Below are 21,475 nucleotides of genomic sequence, written 5' to 3'. Positions count from 1 at the left end.
GCGAGCATAGCACAGCCCCAGCCCCAGCTGAAGAAGACTTTCAAGAAGCAGAAAAAGACTCAGTGGATTTCAATACCTATCCAAAAACCACATCCCAAACTGGTGGCCATACGTAAGGTTCCATACTTTCCCCTCCAGGGTCCAGCAAAGACCAAAACCCTGAAAATTGCCTACACGCAGAAGCGCATTCTAGACTTGTCTCTAATAGGTCTACATACATTCTTGTGCGGCAAGGGAGAAGCGGATTCAAACGCCACAGACATTGATTCGCAGGTGTTACTGAAGGTAATCAAAGATAAGAACAAGGCGGACCCTATCAGATTCCTCCCGATAGCAATGTCCGAGGTTGACGTGATTAGAGTCATTACCATACGCAACAACACAGCCCACCTTAACCTCAACAAGATCGAGCAAACGTGGATGAATGACTTACCCGCCGTGGTACTTTTGAACCAAAGTATTAATCAACCTGACGTCGCGACAGAGATCCAGGGGATCATCAACAGAATGATGTCCGGCCAATTCGATGACAACGTACACTTTTCGTTCACATTCACAGCTGGGTTTAGTTTCGCAAAAGCCATCGGACTCTCCACGATCATGTATGGAGTGATACTCAAGTTTTTAGCCGAACCCATTTCGACTTTTCTTCAGTTGAAACTAAACCTACCCAACATCACGATGGATTTGTATGCGAATAGCAACTACATTCTCGACGAGGTAAAGAAGAATAAGGACTTTATCAGCCCTGGCGGGGTCTCTAGAAACGACGCCCAGGTCTTCCAGACCATTTTTGACTTCCGCAACGACAACGCCCATGAGGCCTTCACCCGTTCATCTAGAGACTGGAAGCTTCAGCTAGATGCTGTCCATGACATCTTGGATCTCATTCACCATCCTAACGAGGCATCTGAAGTTCAAACGATCGTGGATCGCCTAGTTCGATTAGAGGCGGAAGGAGCGACGGTGACCAACGAGGACTTCAAGTTCTTCGAGTAAACAATTACCGGCAATAGAAAATTCTACTTTGGCGAAAGAAGAGTGCCTGGCTCGGTTGAAGATGGTTATAATTCAACCGGCCGGGGGCTCGCCTTTTGACAAAGTAGAATTTGGTCATCATTCTATGCCGTGAGAAGAAATACCGCAGAATTGACTTAATACTTTAGAGGTTGATTTTTTTGAGCGAGGATAGTGGTCAAATGGACAATGGTTATAAGTCCACGATCACGACCCGTCTCAAATTGCCTCAAGTATCTGATGAGCGACGATATGGCTGGAAGGTGAAGAGTGTCGCAGTAGCTTTTCCAGCTGTTACCGAAGAGAGACGACCCATCACGCAGCTTCGCCCCCGATCGACAACACCATTCGACAGCGCGTCATGGATGAGAAGATGGACGTACCACCAGTCCATCTTCGAACAGGAACTAACTTCCGCCTGGGGTCTACGGACCCAAATAAGGAGCACGGGCAGGGCCTCGGGGGGCAGATCCCCGGGTGCGCTCAACCGTGAAAATGTCAAATCGTTAAAAAACAAAACGCAATTATTACGAAAAGCATCGTTGCGAGGAAAATTAATTGCAACAAAAATTTCAAATTAAACTGTTCAAGTAGTTTAGAAGAAAGAGTTTAAAAGAATAACCACCGAACTGCTTTTTTGACTTAAAAAAAAAACATAAATTTTGAAAACTGGAGCTGATTCACCTCGCCTATACAACGACCATTGTGGTAATTAGATGCACAGTCAAATGAAAAATTACCAATATCAGACTTAGCACTTCTTACAAAATAACTGTTTCCAATTAAATATCCTGATTCAAAACAAAAACATAGCGAGTGCCGCAGTAGAACGAAATAGCGGCGTAGTCAAGACGAACCAAAAGTATAATCCGAGTGCTTTCATAACTGCCATGATGACCAACTACAAAATACCGATTGAAAAACCAAGGCATCGGGAATTTCATTTGGAAACATTTCAGAGTAGAGACCTCGGTCAAGTCACAGCAGAGAGTCAAGAGACGAATGATGCAAAAAGCCTAGACTAATAACACAAACTTGATGTGCAGCATTGTCAACCTAAATGCCAAATAATGACTGCAGAATGTTTCAAGAAAAACGCAAGTTTCCCACCACAAAATGTCTACCAACCCCCTATTACTGTAGGAAAGATAATTGGGTGGTATGGCTCCAAATAAAAGAAACAAAACACGTCCAAAAACTAAATCAAAAAGGGATAAACTCGCAACCGCTTCAAAAGGTGTTGTAGCAAAGGGTCAGGGCGGAATAGAAAAAGGCGAATGTGATGAAAAACTAACCTGCAAATGAAATGATTGCGTCACCCGTGTTAAAGATGAGAACTGGGCGAACTCCGAACTGGTAAATCAGAGCGAATGAGGATAATCCGGATCCGGCTGAACGTGCGAGCACCAATCAACCTCGATGGCACGGCGTTGTTTATTGCCAACACCCGCATCTGCAAAGAACGAAAAGAAATGAAAAAAGGTAAAAACGGTTTCTTGACACTTTGCGCCACAACATGTCACCTGACATCAAGTAGAAAAGACAAAATGATTTAGTCAATGTGGGTGATAAAAAGGTTGTCGTACGGGCATCTATCTCAACACTCGTCTAGCAGCTCCCTAGAAGTTTTTTTAGGAGGAAACCAAATGGTAATTACTTGCCTATGAAGAACTATCCAGACAGCGTAATTTATACAATTACCTTCTCTTTGGATAATTGTGGAGTAGTGAAAATCCCAAGCCAGAAACAATTCGAAATGGTGTGATTTTCCTGTCTGAATGGCTACCGATACAGCACACAATTTAATATTCCTAACAAAATGCAGAAAACATAAAAATGAAGCAAAGGTTTTTGATACAATGTGAAGTAGCAAAGCCTTTAAAAAAATTATGTTGTAAGTACAACGAGAGAAAAAACTTGAACCAAATAAAAAAGTAGACATCTAATTGCAAAAGAGGAGGTAGTATACGAATCGCCTAAGTGAAAGATGAAATTTAAAAAATTTAATCGTCATACATTTAACACCGGGTGGATATTCAATCGCGATCAAACCTGTCAGCGAATGAAACGCAAATGATAAACGACTGTAAGAATTATTAACAAAAAAGTATCTAAAACAAATACAGTGTTTTAAAAAATGCTAACGCACAAGGACAAGCTGGATGTTAACGACTTCTTTCTGCACTGAGCTGAGGAATGCGGAATCTTGGGCTTCCAGGAGTCCAACTCGTTGGTCGAAAACGATCCAGTGAGTGATTGAGTGAGTGACTTCAGATTGAAAATGAAGACTGAAATTTTACACATCAGCCTCTTAATAACAAACAATCTCATGAGAAAAGAATATAAATGTTAACTAATGCAATTGGAGCTCCAACGTCCGCAAAAGCCGATCAGAAAAGCCATCAACGTCATTCTAATCGCATCACGGCACCATCCCATCCCCATACATACACATGTAGGAGTCTATAGGATCGTAAAATAAACATCTACAAATTCAGCAGTCGCCTCGCAATACTTAAATTTGGAAATTTCAGAATAAAAAACTGGCAGTTAGTACTAGCGATGAGATCAATTTAAATTCTTACCCCACAGGGCAACCATTGATGCGTTCAAATACCGTTCACCGTGCAAACGCACATTAAGCATAGAGCAAGTTCAATCCTACCAGAAATGTGTTGCTGTCTGGATTGGAATTCTATAGCTCTTCTTCTCCATTCCAAACTCCGGTTAGCGGAAGCAACTTCTTAATGGTAACAGGAAAGTGGCTGTTCTGTCCTTCTGACGTCAACACCGCCATTCACGCAATCACGAATCCAGGAAAACACCAGCGAACTAAAAATGGCGAAACAAATATTATAGTGATTTGATTTATAAACCTTCACCGTCTTTCAAGAGTAATTAACCTGACAGTCTGACCATGTCAATTTGATAAACTATCTAACCAAAACACCAGGTAAATTTCAGTACAGTAAAATGTCTGCTATAGAAAACAGCCTATACTTGATAAAATCAACAAATCGAAACTAAACCACCCACAAAACAACAACTACAGCTGACCTTACCATGAATTAAGATTTTTAATTTTAGTAACAAACCACACCTTCACTGGCTGTCTAAAATTTTGATTACGAGTCATTACTGATGTCAGAATGTTATTTCACATTTTATTATTGTAAAAGCTAGAAAGAGTCAAGTAGATAGATCATTAGAAATGAAAGAACTTTAATGATACAACAAGATAAATAGATAATGTAAGATAAAATAACCAGTAGATAAGAGATGGACTGTACATCTTTCACTTCAATGGCAAAACATATCCACCACCACCTCTACCGGCACATTCATGTAACTTATTATTTACAAAAACTGGATTCCCAGCAATTTAAAATGATATGCCATTTTCTCATTAATTCAATATAATTTACTCTTTCAAATCGAATTTTAATGAAAGTAAAGCTTCATCATAAAATCAGAAACAATAAGTTGAAGGAATTTAACAACCCCCTCCACAGTCCCCATTCATGACAAATCTTCTCTAGCATAGTTTTACGTGTGGAAACTTAAGGAAAATACATAAATATAGCATCATCAATATGTTAGAACTTTAAATGTAGTAATATAAGAAAACATATGTAGAAATATAAGAAAACATACTTGACATTTCGAAAATCCACACGCCACGCCACGCGTGAAGAAAGCAGACGACTGATGAAGTAATGGGTTTCCATGGAGTAGTACGAAATTTCTCTACCAGGTGCCTCTGACTAAGAAAACAAATTATGCGTTTTTTTCTTTCAAAAGCCATGATTAATTTCAGCATTTAGTTTTAGTTCGGCTACCCCAAAAGCAGTTCCTCCTCTTGTGACATTTCCAACACGCGGGAAAACCCTCAAAGGTGGCGGGACATTGCGTGGTCTGCCAATCGGAAACAGCCGATGGTCCAGGTCTGGGTGGAGGTCCTGGAGGTTTTTCTAACGTTTTTCTAACTCCGGCTTCCGATAAAGTCGTCTTGGGTTTTGGTGGTTGCAGAGTAGTGAGAGTTGCATCGGCCGAATCAGAAGTATGGATTTTGTGCAGGGGAATAGAAACTGGTGACACTTTCCCCGATGGTCGAGAGCCAGAGGTGATTACCAGTGCATTCTTGATGGTTGTTATCGCCTGCCCTCCGCTATCCGGCGCTCCTGGCTGTTGACAGCTGGGAGCTGCTTCCGCCAACGTCACCTATTTTGTTTAGCTGCACATTCTCCACAAAAGCCTGTCAGAATTATCAGGTCAAAAACTGCTGTTCTAATGAAGCCCTCAATCTGTGCTCTACGCCCCGGGGTTAACGAATGGAACTCGACTGTCGCCAACGATTCGCTGCCATCGCGGTGGACTCGGCCATCACATCTGAGAGAGTTAAGCCAATAGATAAAATAAATTTAAAAAAAAAATGAAAAATGTCCAACAGAGATGAATGTTACCAGTGTCTGTATCGGAATTGCCTTCATCTTCTAGAAGGCAAAACGTTCGATAACGTGGCGGAATTTCAATGTTAAGTCTACTATCCATTCACTTGGGCGGTTGAGTTATACAGTTATATAGCGAGAAACTGCATTCCCTAATGCCAGTTTCATTAGATGTCCACTTTCAGTTAATTCTGTTTCTGCGCAAAGAGGACTTCCATGTGAGGTCCCAGAATTGTGTTGAGTTGAAAAAACCTCCACGTGATCCCTTCTGCTTCGCAGCATTGATTTGACTTTCAGGGGAGTCAAACTTATTGATAGGAAATTGAGCTGAGTAGAGAAAGATGTTGCAAAATTATTAAATCACACTTTAGTTTATTCAACGGAAAGACTTACTTCAATTTTTTCCTGGGCAACTACTTCCCATACTTCTTTGTTGAGGTAGAATTCAGCCAATGTTTTAGAGTGAATGTGTTCAAAGTCAATTAAACTTGAAATCAGATTCAACAAATTTGGAAGCCTGAAAGTAATTCCTTTTAATTCAAACGCAATGTCCTGTGGTTCATTGTTTCTTCTCCTGTTCTATGATTTAGAAACAAAACGGAAAAAGTAATTAACATAGTGTGAATGTGATGGCCATGTAATGACTAAATAAGTGTAATGGTTTAACAAGTGGAACATCATTTCACCTTAAAAGTTAACGCCAATTTTCTGAAACTTAAGGTGGATCTTGACAGCCAGAGATAGCCACACTAACTGCTACAGAATCTGTCACACTTTACATTTTGCAATTCTCAAAATTTTTTCAAAAAGGTAAAATTTAAAAAATAACTCGCATGTTTCAAGTACTTCAAAGTTCAAATCCACATCTCTCGGCTATCTACGAGATTTATCAAGCAGAAAGCAGAGCAGACGACGAACCTTCCATCCCCCAAAATTCCACTCGAGCTAATCACCATCTAGCGGTAACGCCTATTCACGTTGAATCACCATCTAGCGGTAACGCCTATACATGTTGAAAATTCAAAAATTCAATCGGAACAAACGTCCCAAACACTAATACGAAATCATCATATCATTTTAATTTTACTTTAGCTTACAAGTATATAGTACTGAACGATCCAACAGTTAAACAAAAAATAAATGAATTTTGCAAAACAAGTAGATATTTAACGAGAAAATTTCAACTAAAGTTCTACATTTATGCTGTTGCTGTAGCAACGCCCTAATCGGCCCTAATAAAACTCCAAATTAAGAGTAAAGAACTTGTTGTCCAACCAGTTGATTTGAATTCCGCTCACGACGAATGTCGACAGAAATGCAGAAATGCAAAAAGGCGCAATTCAGCAACACGGGGGAATTCGGTGGGTTTACGGTAACCAATGACAAAAGTGAGTGAACTGGTGGGAGCCAACTTCTTACTGCTCCATTAATATTCCATTATCTCCAACTCCATTATTGCGACAACGAGAATCAGTAGCTTTGTGATATTGATCTTGTTACGGTAATTCTTTTTCCTTTGGTATAGAAGGCAAATCTGAATTTCGGTTTACGGCGAAGGTAGAGAGATAAAAAGTTGGGGGGTTCAACAAGCGATGATGAAACTCATGACAGGGAGCTTACTGGGAAACATCTCCTTATCATCCATGTGACATCGCCAGCCAGTTACCTACCTTACAACAGGTTACAATGGTTACATTGCTATTTGGAAATAATTTAAATTTCTCACCTTTTTCACGTCCAAATGTCAAGGAGAAAAATAACAAGTTCATAAGTAAGGAATTCTCCTCTCAGTCGTCGACATCATTTTGCTATACGTGCTAAAATTTAACTACGCCGTAAAAATTTAAAAACTGCCCAGTTGTCTTCCTCCCGACGCCAGGTGCCTGGACCATAATTGGAATCAACAGCTACCACCAAGCTACCAGCTACAAGCTACACTAAGCGTCTAATTCTAAACAATTTGGTTAAAATCAAGTAACCAGCGAGTCCAGCCAGAACAGAAAAAAAAACACAAATCACTTGAACTTTAAATTTATAGATTCTTATGCAATTGAAAACGGCGACATAATTAACCACAGTTCACAGAAAAGGAACAGAAAAAAGTTTAGATATGATAATAGCAAGGAGAGAGAGCACATCCGTCGCTGTGTGTGTGTACTACTTGTTAATACCAAATATTCTATAATTGATATAACAATTTTAACAATGGAGTCGAATGGACACACCAGGGGCGCCAACCCCCCAGCCAAAGAAGGATATACGGATCTGATTCTAGCACAAATATCTCCCTCACATACACGCACTTCTCAAGCGGTTGGCCACATGATACACCCGGCGGTGCACGACGCAGACAACATTAGTTTCCAGCAGAAGCCATGCGCATTATGATCACTGAAGGATATTCGGCTAGCCCGTATAGAGCGCAGCACCAACTTATATGCAACACATTCCCATTCAACACGACGGAGCAAGGCAATTAACCCAATGACTGCGCAAACAAGGGCACTTTGCACTGCCAGAACAGCGCCAGTTTCCCATTATTCCACATTTCATTTGCCTTTTGTGCTGACTGAGGAATATTGGACCGATCCCAATATCGACGAAAACGTCCCCCAGCCAACCCTCCCGAGTTCCCTCTCCAGCAACAAGTCACGGGGTCCGATAATCTTTCATGTGACGCCGCAGTGGCGCCAGAGCGGGTGTATCACCAACCAACAATACTCACATGGGGGATCGAACCCTGGTCCCGTGGTGCACCACTGCACCTATTCCTAAATGACGCCTTTTCCAATACACCCACTCGCCCCCTACTAATTATTGAAAAAGAAAAGGGTTTTAAATTTTAGCGTATCATCACCAGACAAGGAATCTCGATACTGGTTAACTTTGAACACACTTCATGAAAAAAATGCGATAAATTTAAAAAAAAAGATGCGCACGAAAAGCCCAAACTGTTCTGGGAATAGTCGATGATCGTCGACCCGGATCAGTTTCTGACATTTTATTCATTTCGTGCGCTATTTCTTCTTTCATTTCTCTTAATATTTTTTTCTCCAACTTAAATTGAATTTTCGTAGAAATTCTTTCAGTTTTTCCCTTAAATTCGATGTGTTTGCAACTTTATTCTTTATTTTAGTTTATTTATTACTTTATTCTGCTGTTAATTAAAATTCGTAAGTATTTCGGCCTTTTAAAAAAAAATTAACTACCCCAGTAGATGACATCTCGATCCTGATAAATTTTAGTTATTTTTTTTTTAATTTTTTTATTAGCAGTTAATAAAATTACTAAAGGTAGCTTGATTTAAAGTATACCTAACATAAATGGATTCGTTGATTTTAACCCTTTCAGGACTTCACGTTATAATCAATATTTCTCGGTCAAAAGTATGCATTCTTCAATTAATTTAGGTATTAAAAAAAAAACACTCGATACTTTCTACACCACAATATTGTTTTTCGCAAAAAAGAAACATCATAACGATGTCAAAATAAAAAAAAATTAAAAAAAAAAAGGTTTAAGCCTTGAACGCTAGGTGGCTTCAACTTTGATGAATTGCGGAAAAATTGAACTGAAAATTAAATTGAAATAAATAAATTGAATTGAGAAAAAACTGCGGTGATGGAAATAGAGCAGTAAGTTAATAAGCAAGCACTGCATTATCCTATTACAATCAAAGAAAAGCGGAAAAGCCTTCCACTTTGTCTTTTACCTTCTTTTACCCCACCCTCTCTTCGTTTCGTCAGGTCTAAATGACCCTCTTTTTCACTGTTACTTTTTGTTCAATGAGCCCCTCATTTTCTTCACATTTCCATCATTTTGGTGAAATTGCCGACAGCAAAGGCGAGCAAGGACTGACTGAGCAATCCACCAGAAACTGAGGAGAAGAAATTGTTACCAGTCACTCATTCATTCATTGTGATTCTCCATACGAACAAGCGGCACTTCAATTTTCTTTCGTTTCATTTTTGATCTGTTCTACGAAGAAAAATAATTGATTTGATGTATAGATAAAGTGGACTTGCTAAATACAGAGTAGACACTCGCAGGCGGAACCGTTCCTTTCTCAGTTCATTTGTTTCTCTTACTTTATGATTCTAGTACGACTATAGTGGAACAAAATGTTAACCCGGTAATTTAAACTACCAAACTAGAATAAGTTAAGTTTTCGACTCAAACAAGAAAGCTCGCTCAACGTTTCAGTTACCAAGATAGGTCGAAATCATGTTATAACGTCGCACAACCCGGAGGAATCCAGACACCAGAAATGCGGAATCCTCGGCTTGATTATATCTCGAAAGTCTATAACTCGGTGGTAAAAAAAAAACAATCTCGTGACTAATAACATCAGAGATCACAAACTAGTTCACAACAAACATGGAACGGGAGAAAAAAAATACCAAAATAAATAAATTAAACGAAGGGAGAGATTACAAACCACTGTCAAGCAAACGATCGAAAATCCCCTTTTAGAAACCAACGTTAAAACACAAAGACTATGACTATCAGCTGTTTGCAATTTTGGTCATTATCATCCGAAAAAGTCCTATAAAATGCTGACACCAAGACAAGTGTAATCACACCGCTGCAACAACCCCGCGTACACACGTATAGGGAGTGTAGGGTATTCGGTCGTTTCAAACAACGCCCCATTCTACACCACACAAACCGACGCAAACGGAAACAAGCAAAGGAGCCAGTCTTGCGTTTTCTGTGTCTACTCAATTCGAGATTCAGACGGTTACGGTTCTCTAATTAAAGTAAATTTAGGCCAAAGTCGGCCAAAGTTCAATTAGCAATCGACAACTTAACATTCGCAAATTCAACTGGCGCCTGGCAAAAGAACTGAACCTCAATTGAAATGACTGGCAACGCGAGTACTTCCGGTGAGCCTTCCGGATGAGGAAAATAGAAAAACAGACACTTGGCCGTTCTGACACACACAGGGGAAAAGAACAAAATTTAATTCCACATACCGGTATGATAATGCGCTGCTACTGTCTCTGTATTCGAATTCGACGGGTTGGCCACTCCAAATGATTAGGGAAGGCGATTGTCCTGTCCATCGGTCATCGACAACGCCATTCACGCATCCAGGCCAAACACCACTGAACTACAATTGGGTAAACAGAATTGAGACAAATCGCGAGTGATAAAACTCGAATAAAAATAGAGAGTTGCATCGGCCGAATCAGAAGTATGGATTCCGTGCAGGGGAATAGAAACTGGTGACACTTTTCACAATGGCCGAGAGACAGAGACGATTACCAGTTCGTTCTCGGTCTCGTTATCGCTTCCGCTATCCGGCGCTCCTGGCCGTAAAGGGCTGCTTCCACCAATGCCACCCATTTTGTTAAGCTGCACATTAACCACCTGAGAGAAAAAACCTCTCCGCAATAGCCTGTCAGAATTATCAGGTCAAAAACTGCAGCATTCCTAATGAAGCGATTAACATTTCGTTCGTTTACCTCAATCGCTGCTTTACGTCCCAGGGTGAACGAATGGGACTCGACTGTCGCCAACGATTCGCTGCTGTTGTTGCGGACTCGGCCATCACATCTGAGAGATAAGGCCAATATTTAAATTAATAAAACATGAAAAATGTCCAACAGAGACGAATATTACCAGTTTCTGTATCAATAGTTCAATACCGTGGCGAAATTTAAATGTTGAGGGCTTGAGGCTACCATCCATTCGCCTGAGCAGTTGAGTTATACAGTCAATACTAGCAAGAGACTGCATTCTCTAATACCAGTTTCATAAAATGTCCATTTCAGGGAATTCGGTTTCTGCTATCGCCTCTGCAGAAGGGAACTTTTATCTTCCCTATTCAGTTTCCAGAATTGTGTGGAGTTGAAACAACCTCCTCAGGCTCCATTTTGATTGGCAGGACTAACTTTCAGGGGAGTTGAACTTATTGAGAGGAACTTGAGCTGAGAAGAGAAAGATTTTGTAAAATCATGAAATCGCAATTTAGTTTATTCAAGGGAACGACTTACTTAAATTTCTTCTGGTGCTTTTTTTTCTCCTCCTGTTCTATATCTTCTATGATTTAGATACAAACGGAATTTAAAGCAGTTAAGATGTGTGGCAGTATGAATGTGATGGCTGGTTTAACAAGTGGTTCATTTCCCTTTATAAACGTCAATTATCTCAAAATTGAGATCCATTCTGACATCCACTCGCACAGCTATAGATTCTGACACATTGCACATGCAATCGTTAGCTAGAATATTGTCATTTAGCTGTCAGATCTCAGATGACTCAGACATAGTCTCACAGATGTTCCACCACGCTCACAAATCGAGTGAAATGACAAGACACTCGATGACGTTGTTGCTTGTTCTTAGTCCTTACTCGCTTTGTTGAATAGAGCAGACGAAATCTCAATGTTTACCCATTATTAATCGATTATCGAATCGATGGAGAATTAAATATCGATACACTGTTGTTACTAGTCAAATTAGACAATTCATTACGAAATACGAATGGGGATTGAGAAGAATCAGGTATATTTAGAGCTCAATGATTTCTAGTTAGAAATAGTATTTATTCATCACCATCAACATTTGATCAATCCATGTGAATTGAAAAACAAACAAACATAATCGACGTGCGCCTCCCGTGTCGTCGTGACTTTACGCGGGTCGTAACATCGTCAACATTTTGTTAATTTCTTTAAATTTCTTTAAATTTAATTTTATTTCGAATTGAATAAATGAATGAACGAGACTTTTATATATTTTTCTTGATTAGCCAATAACTTACAATGATTGCCTTTGTTAGCGGGTGCGTTGCTCTTCTGATGGCCATTGATGTTGTTGTCCCGTTTTCCGTCGTCAACTTGGCCGTCCCCGGGTGATTCGTTGGTTGTTGTGGCTGTTGATAATGTTGAGTGACGGGCCGGTGGTGTTTGTGGTAGGGAACTGCTGAATCATTCAAAAAAGAAACCAACAAACCCTCAAATGAATCGAAATCGATTGGCTCAACAACAACATCCATTGAAAATCGAGAAATTACTAAAGGCAGCGCAGGGCACGGCCGTGTAGCCAAGGCCGGCGGCAACGTCGTGTAAGCGTACATGGCGTGCGGGTAACGCTGGGTCGTGTGGGTGCACTTTTCCACCGGCATCGTCGTCGTCGTCCTGCTCGTCCCATTGGTGGACTCGGTCTCGATGACGTCAGTCCGTTGGTGGTGGCGGCGTCTTCGCGGTCCGTCGCCAAATCGACCAGCGGCAGCAAAGTCCGCCCTCCTTGCACCATCCTCAGCTGATCTGTTGCGGGAAATTTGATAAAAATAGAAAAACCCCAGCAACGTGGAAGAAAGAATAAAGAAAGTTTTGGCCCTTTACTGTAGAGGTAGACTTGGAGTTGCTGGAAGGAATAGGATCCGTCGTAGGGGCCGAGTCCGACGGTGACGGCGTCTCTGCGCAATCCGTCGATGAGCCGCTTGGCAAACACCTGGTGCTCGTTGGCCTGCCCGATGCGGATTTGCATTTGCTTCCAGTCCAACAGCTGTTGGAAGATCTTCCTCTCCAAATTGTACCTGCCACTTACAAATAGAAAAACGCATTTCCAATTTCAAATCATTTCAACATTATTTGATTATTTCACCTTCGGGTTTTGGCTTGAGCGGCGCGGTTGACGGAAATGGGAATTTCCGCTTTCTACTTGATCCGCTCGCTGTGCGGATGAGTTGCCGTCGGCGGGTGGGCAGACGATCCTTCGTGTTCCGAACGGCGCTCCGATTTGGTCCGCTTCCGGCTCGACTCGACATCGTCCATCAACGGCGAGTGGGTCGTCGTTTTGTTGTTCAAACTACTCGACGATCGGTTCAAATTCTCGCCGTCCGGCCCGTTCATCATCTGCTGCTCCGACGGCGAGCGGATGAAATCCAGCAACAGAGTGGCCGAATCGGTCCGGCGGATCAGCGCCGACGAATTGATGTCCTCCTCGGAGCGAGCGACCAGGTCACTGAATCCGGAATCCTTTTGGCCGGAACTCTCCGTCCCGACATTGGACAGGATCGACTGGGACCTGACGGCCAAATCGGTGGCCACTTGGCTGGATTAGACGAGCGGCTCCAAATGGACCGTGTTGATGTTGCTGAGGCCGTGGCTGCTTCCGTCGCCACCGCTTCCGCCCGTCCCAGGAGCGCCACCGACCGACACGAACTGCGGCAAATTGGGTCTCTGCTGCTGCTGCTGTTGGTGGTAACGCAATCCAGGCAGGTGCTGCTCATCGTCGCTTTCCGATCCGGAATCGTCCGAGTAGCGCTGACGCGACTTCCAGCGGAGTTCTTCATCATTGGGCGGTGGGCGAGGATCCGTCAAGGATCGCCTGATCCTCCGACGCCTCAATCCGCTCTCCGTTTCGCCCAGTCTCACTCCAGCGCTCGACAGCTGGATCTTTTAAAATAAAAATTAAGTTAATTCAATCAATTTCAATTAAAATTCTGTTCAACAATGGAACCTCTGTTTCGTCCTTGTTCTCGCTGAAGAAAGATTCTTCCACTTGCGTCTGAGTGGCGCTGTCCTCCAGTCGGCTGACGGTGCGGCTTTTGTGTCCGGCCAAATGCGGAAGTTGAACCATCGACGACCGGCCCGACATTTGACTGTCGTTCGGGTTGTCCATCATCTCGGCGTTGTTGTGGACCATCACCAACATCCGTCGCTGGTTCTCCGTGTAGGCCCTTAGAAAAAGAATATCATTTGATATTTAAATTGAATTCATCTTTAGCAAATTTAAAAGAAAAATGAATTTTACTGGCTGAGGGCTCGTTGCAGGGTCCGGCTGTCGTTGAGTTTGGCGGCCGCCAATCCGCCGTAAAGTTAAGATTGCCCCGAGCAGGGCCGCGTCCAGCGGCGTAATCAATTGCTTTCGGGCTGGCCTCATGATGCAATTGATCTCGGCTGCGTGATCTATCAATATCTTGAACGTGAATCAAAACCGACCAACCAATGGTTTCCAGCAATAAAGTGGCGGAAAAAATTAAAAAAAAAAAGAGAAAAATTGACTATTAAATGTACCACGTTACGAATATGTATGCACATGTTTGAATGTACACGTCACAGTAGACTGTAGAGGAAACTTTGCTCCAGATAGAGTGAGAGAGAGTTGCAAATTTCCAATTGTTTCATCAAAAGAAAACAAGAAAACTCGTGGCGAAATCAAATAATCCATTCGACTCTACGGACTACGGACTAGATCGCCATCCTGCTGGTTAGGCCTACACACACATGTCTGTATTTAGGCCATACGTGCAATAATGTACGGATGACACACACACAACAGCTGGAATAGATTTATATGATGATCGCTTCATATGCCAGGATCGCGTGTCTACCCGTTTAGCCTCACCGGGATGGCATTTCTTTTCGCCATATAACCCACCCTGAGCGAGGGTAACTATTCTCGTACGGCCATCCCACAAAAACTTTTCTTGCACATCACCAGGGCCAATGCTGGTGGCCAGGCTATTAATAATGCTAAGTCCAGGGAGGGAGTAGGAGGAGCTGATAGTTTTAGAGACGACGACCAAAATGGCGACACTCGTATCTGACTACCTTGTACATTTCCACGTTGCTATTGATGGCGGCGATGTGCAGTGGACTGCGGCCGTCGTTGTTGACCACGTGAGCCGCCAATGACCACCGATCCGCCTGACTCGCCCTACTGCTGCTGCTGCTGCTGGCACTGCCGCAGGATCCACAGGACGAGATCCTTGTGGCCGTGCAGGTCGTGCAGTGGCACGTCTCCTTTGGTGCTCCTCAGCCAGAGATCCGCTTGATGCTGGACCAGCAGCCGCAACGTTTCCGTCTCCCTCTTGGTGGCGCCGCAATACGGCGGACTGATTTCAAATCAGGATCGACCAAAAACAAAAAACAAAAACAAAAATAGAAGAAAATGATAGAAATTGATTTTTGAATGAGGATGGTCGTACGTACGTGCGTCCCTTTTGGTCCTGGTGATTGGAATTGGCTCCACAGTCGAGAAAAAGTTGGGCGCAATAGGCGCGACCGAGCGTGACGGCGTAAAAGTAGTCATCAAAGCTCTAATAAGGCCATGAATTGTCGTTAAATTATTGTTGATTATGGCCGCACCGACGACAGTGGCGCTAATAAAAATTCGAAATGATTAAAAAAACCGGATCGACCAATGGGAAGGCGCGGAGAGTCAGATTGTCCCACTGGGCATGCCAGTTTGAGACTTAATAAACTCGTTTTAGACAATGATTAACATAATCAATCTTGCTGAAATTGATTGAATAATGTGGGCATAAATGTGTTGACGCCATTTGATCATCGTCGAAACGATTTCTTCCAATAGGAAAATTTCTACATGGAATGAAATGGTCCGTTTGGCACTTGCTGCTAAAAGAAACGGGTCGGTAGTTGATATAAGCAGCACCAATCATCGCAACATGCATTCTAACTTTAGCGAGAAATTAGCAAAAGTAAGAAAATGGTGAAAGCAACGAAGCAACTCGCAGCGAGCATAGCACAGCCCCAGCCCCAGCTGAAGAAGACTTTCAAGAAGCAGAAAAAGACTCAGTGGATTTCAATACCTATCCAAAAACCACATCCCAAACTGGTGGCCATACGTAAGGTTCCATACTTTCCCCTCCAGGGTCCAGCAAAGACCAAAACCCTGAAAATTGCCTACACGCAGAAGCGCATTCTAGACTTGTCTCTAATAGGTCTACATACATTCTTGTGCGGCAAGGGAGAAGCGGATTCAAACGCCACAGACATTGATTCGCAGGTGTTACTGAAGGTAATCAAAGATAAGAACAAGGCGGACCCTATCAGATTCCTCCCGATAGCAATGTCCGAGGTTGACGTGATTAGAGTCATTACCATACGCAACAACACAGCCCACCTTAACCTCAACAAGATCGAGCAAACGTGGATGAATGACTTACCCGCCGTGGTACTTTTGAACCAAAGTATTAATCAACCTGACGTCGCGACAGAGATCCAGGGGATCATCAACAGAATGATGTCCGGCCAATTCGATGACAACGTACACTTTTCGTTCACATTCACAGCTGGGTTTAGTTTCGCAAAAGCCATCGGACTCTCCACGATCATGTATGGAGTGATACTCAAGTTTTTAGCCGAACCCATTTCGACTTTTCTTCAGTTGAAACTAAACCTACCCAACATCACGATGGATTTGTATGCGAATAGCAACTACATTCTCGACGAGGTAAAGAAGAATAAGGACTTTATCAGCCCTGGCGGGGTCTCTAGAAACGACGCCCAGGTCTTCCAGACCATTTTTGACTTCCGCAACGACAACGCCCATGAGGCCTTCACCCGTTCATCTAGAGACTGGAAGCTTCAGCTAGATGCTGTCCATGACATCTTGGATCTCATTCACCATCCTAACGAGGCATCTGAAGTTCAAACGATCGTGGATCGCCTAGTTCGATTAGAGGCGGAAGGAGCGACGGTGACCAACGAGGACTTCAAGTTCTTCGAGTAAACAATTACCGGCAATAGAAAATTCTACTTTGGCGAAAGAAGAGTGCCTGGCTCGGTTGAAGATGGTTATAATTCAACCGGCCGGGGGCTCGCCTTTTGACAAAGTAGAATTTGGTCATCATTCTATGCCGTGAGAAGAAATACCGCAGAATTGACTTAATACTTTAGAGGTTGATTTTTTTGAGCGAGGATAGTGGTCAAATGGACAATGGTTATAAGTCCACGATCACGACCCGTCTCAAATTGCCTCAAGTATCTGATGAGCGACGATATGGCTGGAAGGTGAAGAGTGTCGCAGTAGCTTTTCCAGCTGTTACCGAAGAGAGACGACCCATCACGCAGCTGCGCCCCCGATCGACAACACCATTCGACAGCGCGTCATGGATGAGAAGATGGACGTACCACCAGTCCATCTTCGAACAGGAACTAACTTCCGCCTGGGGTCTACGGACCCAAATAAGGAGCACGGGCAGGGCCTCGGGGGGCAGATCCCCGGGTGCGCTCAACCGTGAAAATGTCAAATCGTTAAAAAACAAAACGCAATTGTTACGAAAAGCATCGTTGCGAGGAAAATTAATTGCAACAAAAATTTCAAATTAAACTGTTCAAGTAGTTTAGAAGAAAGAGTTTAAAAGAATAACCACCGAACTGCTTTTTTGACTTAAAAAAAAAAACATAAATTTTGAAAACTGGAGCTGATTCACCTCGCCTATACAACGACCATTGTGGTAATTAGATGCACAGTCAAATGAAAAATTACCAATATCAGACTTAGCACTTCTTACAAAATAACTGTTTCCAATTAAATATCCTGATTCAAAACAAAAACATAGCGAGTGCCGCAGTAGAACGAAATAGCGGCGTAGTCAAGACGAACCAAAAGTATAATCCGAGTGCTTTCATAACTGCCATGATGACCAACTACAAAATACCGATTGAAAAACCAAGGCATCGGGAATTTCATTTGGAAACATTTCAGAGTAGAGACCTCGGTCAAGTCACAGCAGAGAGTCAAGAGACGAATGATGCAAAAAGCCTAGACTAATAACACAAACTTGATGTGCAGCATTGTCAACCTAAATGCCAAATAATGACTGCAGAATGTTTCAAGAAAAACGCAAGTTTCCCACCACAAAATGTCTACCAACCCCCTATTACTGTAGGAAAGATAAGTGGGTGGTATGGCTCCAAATAAAAGAAACAAAACATGTCCAAAAACTAAATCAAAAAGGGATAAACTCGCAACCGCTTCAAAAGGTGTTGTAGCAAAGGGTCAGGGCGGAATAGAAAAAGGCGAATGTGATGAAAAACTAACCTGCAAATGAAATGATTGCGTCACCCGTGTTAAAGATGAGAACTGGGCGAACTCCGAACTGGTAAATCAGAGCGAATGAGGATAATCCGGATCCGGCTGAACGTGCGAGCACCAATCAACCTCGATGGCACGGCGTTGTTTATTGCCAACACCCGCATCTGCAAAGAACGAAAAGAAATGAAAAAAGGTAAAAACGGTTTCTTGACACTTTGCGCCACAACATGTCACCTGACATCAAGTAGAAAAGACAAAATGATTTAGTCAATGTGGGTGATAAAAAGGTTGTCGTACGGGCATCTATCTCAACACTCGTCTAGCAGCTCCCTAGAAGTTTTTTTAGGAGGAAACCAAATGGTAATTACTTGCCTATGAAGAACTATCCAGACAGCGTAATTTATACAATTACCTTCTCTTTGGATAATTGTGGAGTAGTGAAAATCCCAAGCCAGAAACAATTCGAAATGGTGTGATTTTCCTGTCTGAATGGCTACCGATACAGCACACAATTTAATATTCCTAACAAAATGCAGAAAACATAAAAATGAAGCAAAGGTTTTTGATACAATGTGAAGTAGCAAAGCCTTTAAAAAAATTATGTTGTAAGTACAACGAGAGAAAAAACTTGAACCAAATAAAAAAGTAGACATCTAATTGCAAAAGAGGAGGTAGTATACGAATCGCCTAAGTGAAAGATGAAATTTAAAAAATTTAATCGTCATACATTTAACACCGGGTGGATATTCAATCGCGATCAAACCTGTCAGCGAATGAAACGCAAATGATAAACGACTGTAAGAATTATTAACAAAAAAGTATCTAAAACAAATACAGTGTTTTAAAAAATGCTAACGCACAAGGACAAGCTGGATGTTAACGACTTCTTTCTGCACTGAGCTGAGGAATGCGGAATCTTGGGCTTCCAGGAGTCCAACTCGTTGGTCGAAAACGATCCAGTGAGTGATTGAGTGAGTGACTTCAGATTGAAAATGAAGACTGAAATTTTACACATCAGCCTCTTAATAACAAACAATCTCATGAGAAAAGAATATAAATGTTAACTAATGCAATTGGAGCTCCAACGTCCGCAAAAGCCGATCAGAAAAGCCATCAACGTCATTCTAATCGCATCACGGCACCATCCCATCCCCATACATACACATGTAGGAGTCTATAGGATCGTAAAATAAACATCTACAAATTCAGCAGTCGCCTCGCAATACTTAAATTTGGAAATTTCAGAATAAAAAACTGGCAGTTAGTACTAGCGATGAGATCAATTTAAATTCTTACCCCACAGGGCAACCATTGATGCGTTCAAATACCGTTCACCGTGCAAACGCACATTAAGCATAGAGCAAGTTCAATCCTACCAGAAATGTGTTGCTGTCTGGATTGGAATTCTATAGCTCTTCTTCTCCATTCCAAACTCCGGTTAGCGGAAGCAACTTCTTAATGGTAACAGGAAAGTGGCTGTTCTGTCCTTCTGACGTCAACACCGCCATTCACGCAATCACGAATCCAGGAAAACACCAGCGAACTAAAAATGGCGAAACAAATATTATAGTGATTTGATTTATAAACCTTCACCGTCTTTCAAGAGTAATTAACCTGACAGTCTGACCATGTCAATTTGATAAACTATCTAACCAAAACACCAGGTAAATTTCAGTACAGTAAAATGTCTGCTATAGAAAACAGCCTATACTTGATAAAATCAACAAATCGAAACTAAACCACCCACAAAACAACAACTACAGCTGACCTTACCATGAATTAAGATTTTTAATTTTAGTAACAAACCACACCTTCACTGGCTGTCTAAAATTTTGATTACGAGTCATTACTGATGTCAGAATGTTATTTCACATTTTATTATTGTAAAAGCTAGAAAGAGTCAAGTAGATAGATCATTAGAAATGAAAGAACTTTAATGATACAACAAGATAAATAGATAATGTAAGATAAAATAACCAGTAGATAAGAGATGGACTGTACATCTTTCACTTCAATGGCAAAACATATCCACCACCACCTCTACCGGCACATTCATGTAACTTATTATTTACAAAAACTGGATTCCCAGCAATTTAAAATGATATGCCATTTTCTCATTAATTCAATATAATTTACTCTTTCAAATCGAATTTTAATGAAAGTAAAGCTTCATCATAAAATCAGAAACAATAAGTTGAAGGAATTTAACAACCCCCTCCACAGTCCCCATTCATGACAAATCTTCTCTAGCATAGTTTTACGTGTGGAAACTTAAGGAAAATACATAAATATAGCATCATCAATATGTTAGAACTTTAAATGTAGTAATATAAGAAAACATATGTAGAAATATAAGAAAACATACTTGACATTTCGAAAATCCACACGCCACGCCACGCGTGAAGAAAGCAGACGACTGATGAAGTAATGGGTTTCCATGGAGTAGTACGAAATTTCTCTACCAGGTGCCTCTGACTAAGAAAACAAATTATGCGTTTTTTTCTTTCAAAAGCCATGATTAATTTCAGCATTTAGTTTTAGTTCGGCTACCCCAAAAGCAGTTCCTCCTCTTGTGACATTTCCAACACGCGGGAAAACCCTCAAAGGTGGCGGGACATTGCGTGGTCTGCCAATCGGAAACAGCCGATGGTCCAGGTCTGGGTGGAGGTCCTGGAGGTTTTTCTAACGTTTTTCTAACTCCGGCTTCCGATAAAGTCGTCTTGGGTTTTGGTGGTTGCAGAGTAGTGAGAGTTGCATCGGCCGAATCAGAAGTATGGATTTTGTGCAGGGGAATAGAAACTGGTGACACTTTCCCCGATGGTCGAGAGCCAGAGGTGATTACCAGTGCATTCTTGATGGTTGTTATCGCCTGCCCTCCGCTATCCGGCGCTCCTGGCTGTTGACAGCTGGGAGCTGCTTCCGCCAACGTCACCTATTTTGTTTAGCTGCACATTCTCCACAAAAGCCTGTCAGAATTATCAGGTCAAAAACTGCTGTTCTAATGAAGCCCTCAATCTGTGCTCTACGCCCCGGGGTTAACGAATGGAACTCGACTGTCGCCAACGATTCGCTGCCATCGCGGTGGACTCGGCCATCACATCTGAGAGAGTTAAGCCAATAGATAAAATAAATTTAAAAAAAAAATGAAAAATGTCCAACAGAGATGAATGTTATCAGTGTCTGTATCGGAATTGCCTTCATCTTCTAGAAGGC

The 21,475-nt window shown here is 41.9% G+C and overlaps 1 protein-coding gene and 3 long non-coding RNA genes across 4 annotated transcripts; all 4 read right to left on the bottom strand.

The window, feature by feature from the left end:
• Window positions 1–3,075: 3,075 nt before the first annotated feature.
• Window positions 3,076–5,624, bottom strand: LOC124319170. Its single transcript, XR_006912874.1, has 5 exons — window positions 5,481–5,624; window positions 4,857–5,406; window positions 4,672–4,781; window positions 3,683–3,849; window positions 3,076–3,285 (listed from the first exon to the last, which is right to left on the bottom strand). It is a non-coding gene; the product is annotated as an uncharacterized LOC124319170 (long non-coding RNA).
• Window positions 5,625–5,627: 3 nt separating this feature from the next.
• On the bottom strand, window positions 5,628–6,415 carry LOC124319092. The gene is made up of 3 exons (XR_006912793.1): window positions 6,152–6,415; window positions 5,859–6,044; window positions 5,628–5,792 (listed from the first exon to the last, which is right to left on the bottom strand). It is a non-coding gene; the product is annotated as an uncharacterized LOC124319092 (long non-coding RNA).
• A 3,012-nt stretch (window positions 6,416–9,427) lies between these two features.
• On the bottom strand, window positions 9,428–11,887 carry LOC124315805. The gene is made up of 6 exons (XM_046781545.1): window positions 11,465–11,887; window positions 11,091–11,398; window positions 10,934–11,024; window positions 10,734–10,866; window positions 10,442–10,578; window positions 9,428–9,443 (listed from the first exon to the last, which is right to left on the bottom strand). Exons 3-6 carry the CDS (start codon window positions 11,017–11,019, stop codon window positions 9,428–9,430), a joined length of 372 nt encoding a protein of 123 aa, XP_046637501.1. The 5' UTR covers window positions 11,020–11,024; window positions 11,091–11,398; window positions 11,465–11,887.
• A 7,144-nt stretch (window positions 11,888–19,031) lies between these two features.
• LOC124319363 lies at window positions 19,032–21,361 on the bottom strand. Its single transcript, XR_006913062.1, has 4 exons — window positions 20,813–21,361; window positions 20,628–20,737; window positions 19,639–19,805; window positions 19,032–19,241 (listed from the first exon to the last, which is right to left on the bottom strand). It is a non-coding gene; the product is annotated as an uncharacterized LOC124319363 (long non-coding RNA).
• Between the last annotated feature and the right edge of the window lie 114 nt (window positions 21,362–21,475).

Source organism: Daphnia pulicaria, chromosome 1 (genome assembly GCF_021234035.1).
Source record: "Daphnia pulicaria isolate SC F1-1A chromosome 1, SC_F0-13Bv2, whole genome shotgun sequence".
NCBI classification, from domain to species: domain Eukaryota; kingdom Metazoa; phylum Arthropoda; class Branchiopoda; order Diplostraca; family Daphniidae; genus Daphnia; species Daphnia pulicaria.
The sequence above is the reverse complement of the archived record's forward strand: the minus strand, read 5'-3'. Positions and strand labels throughout refer to the sequence as shown.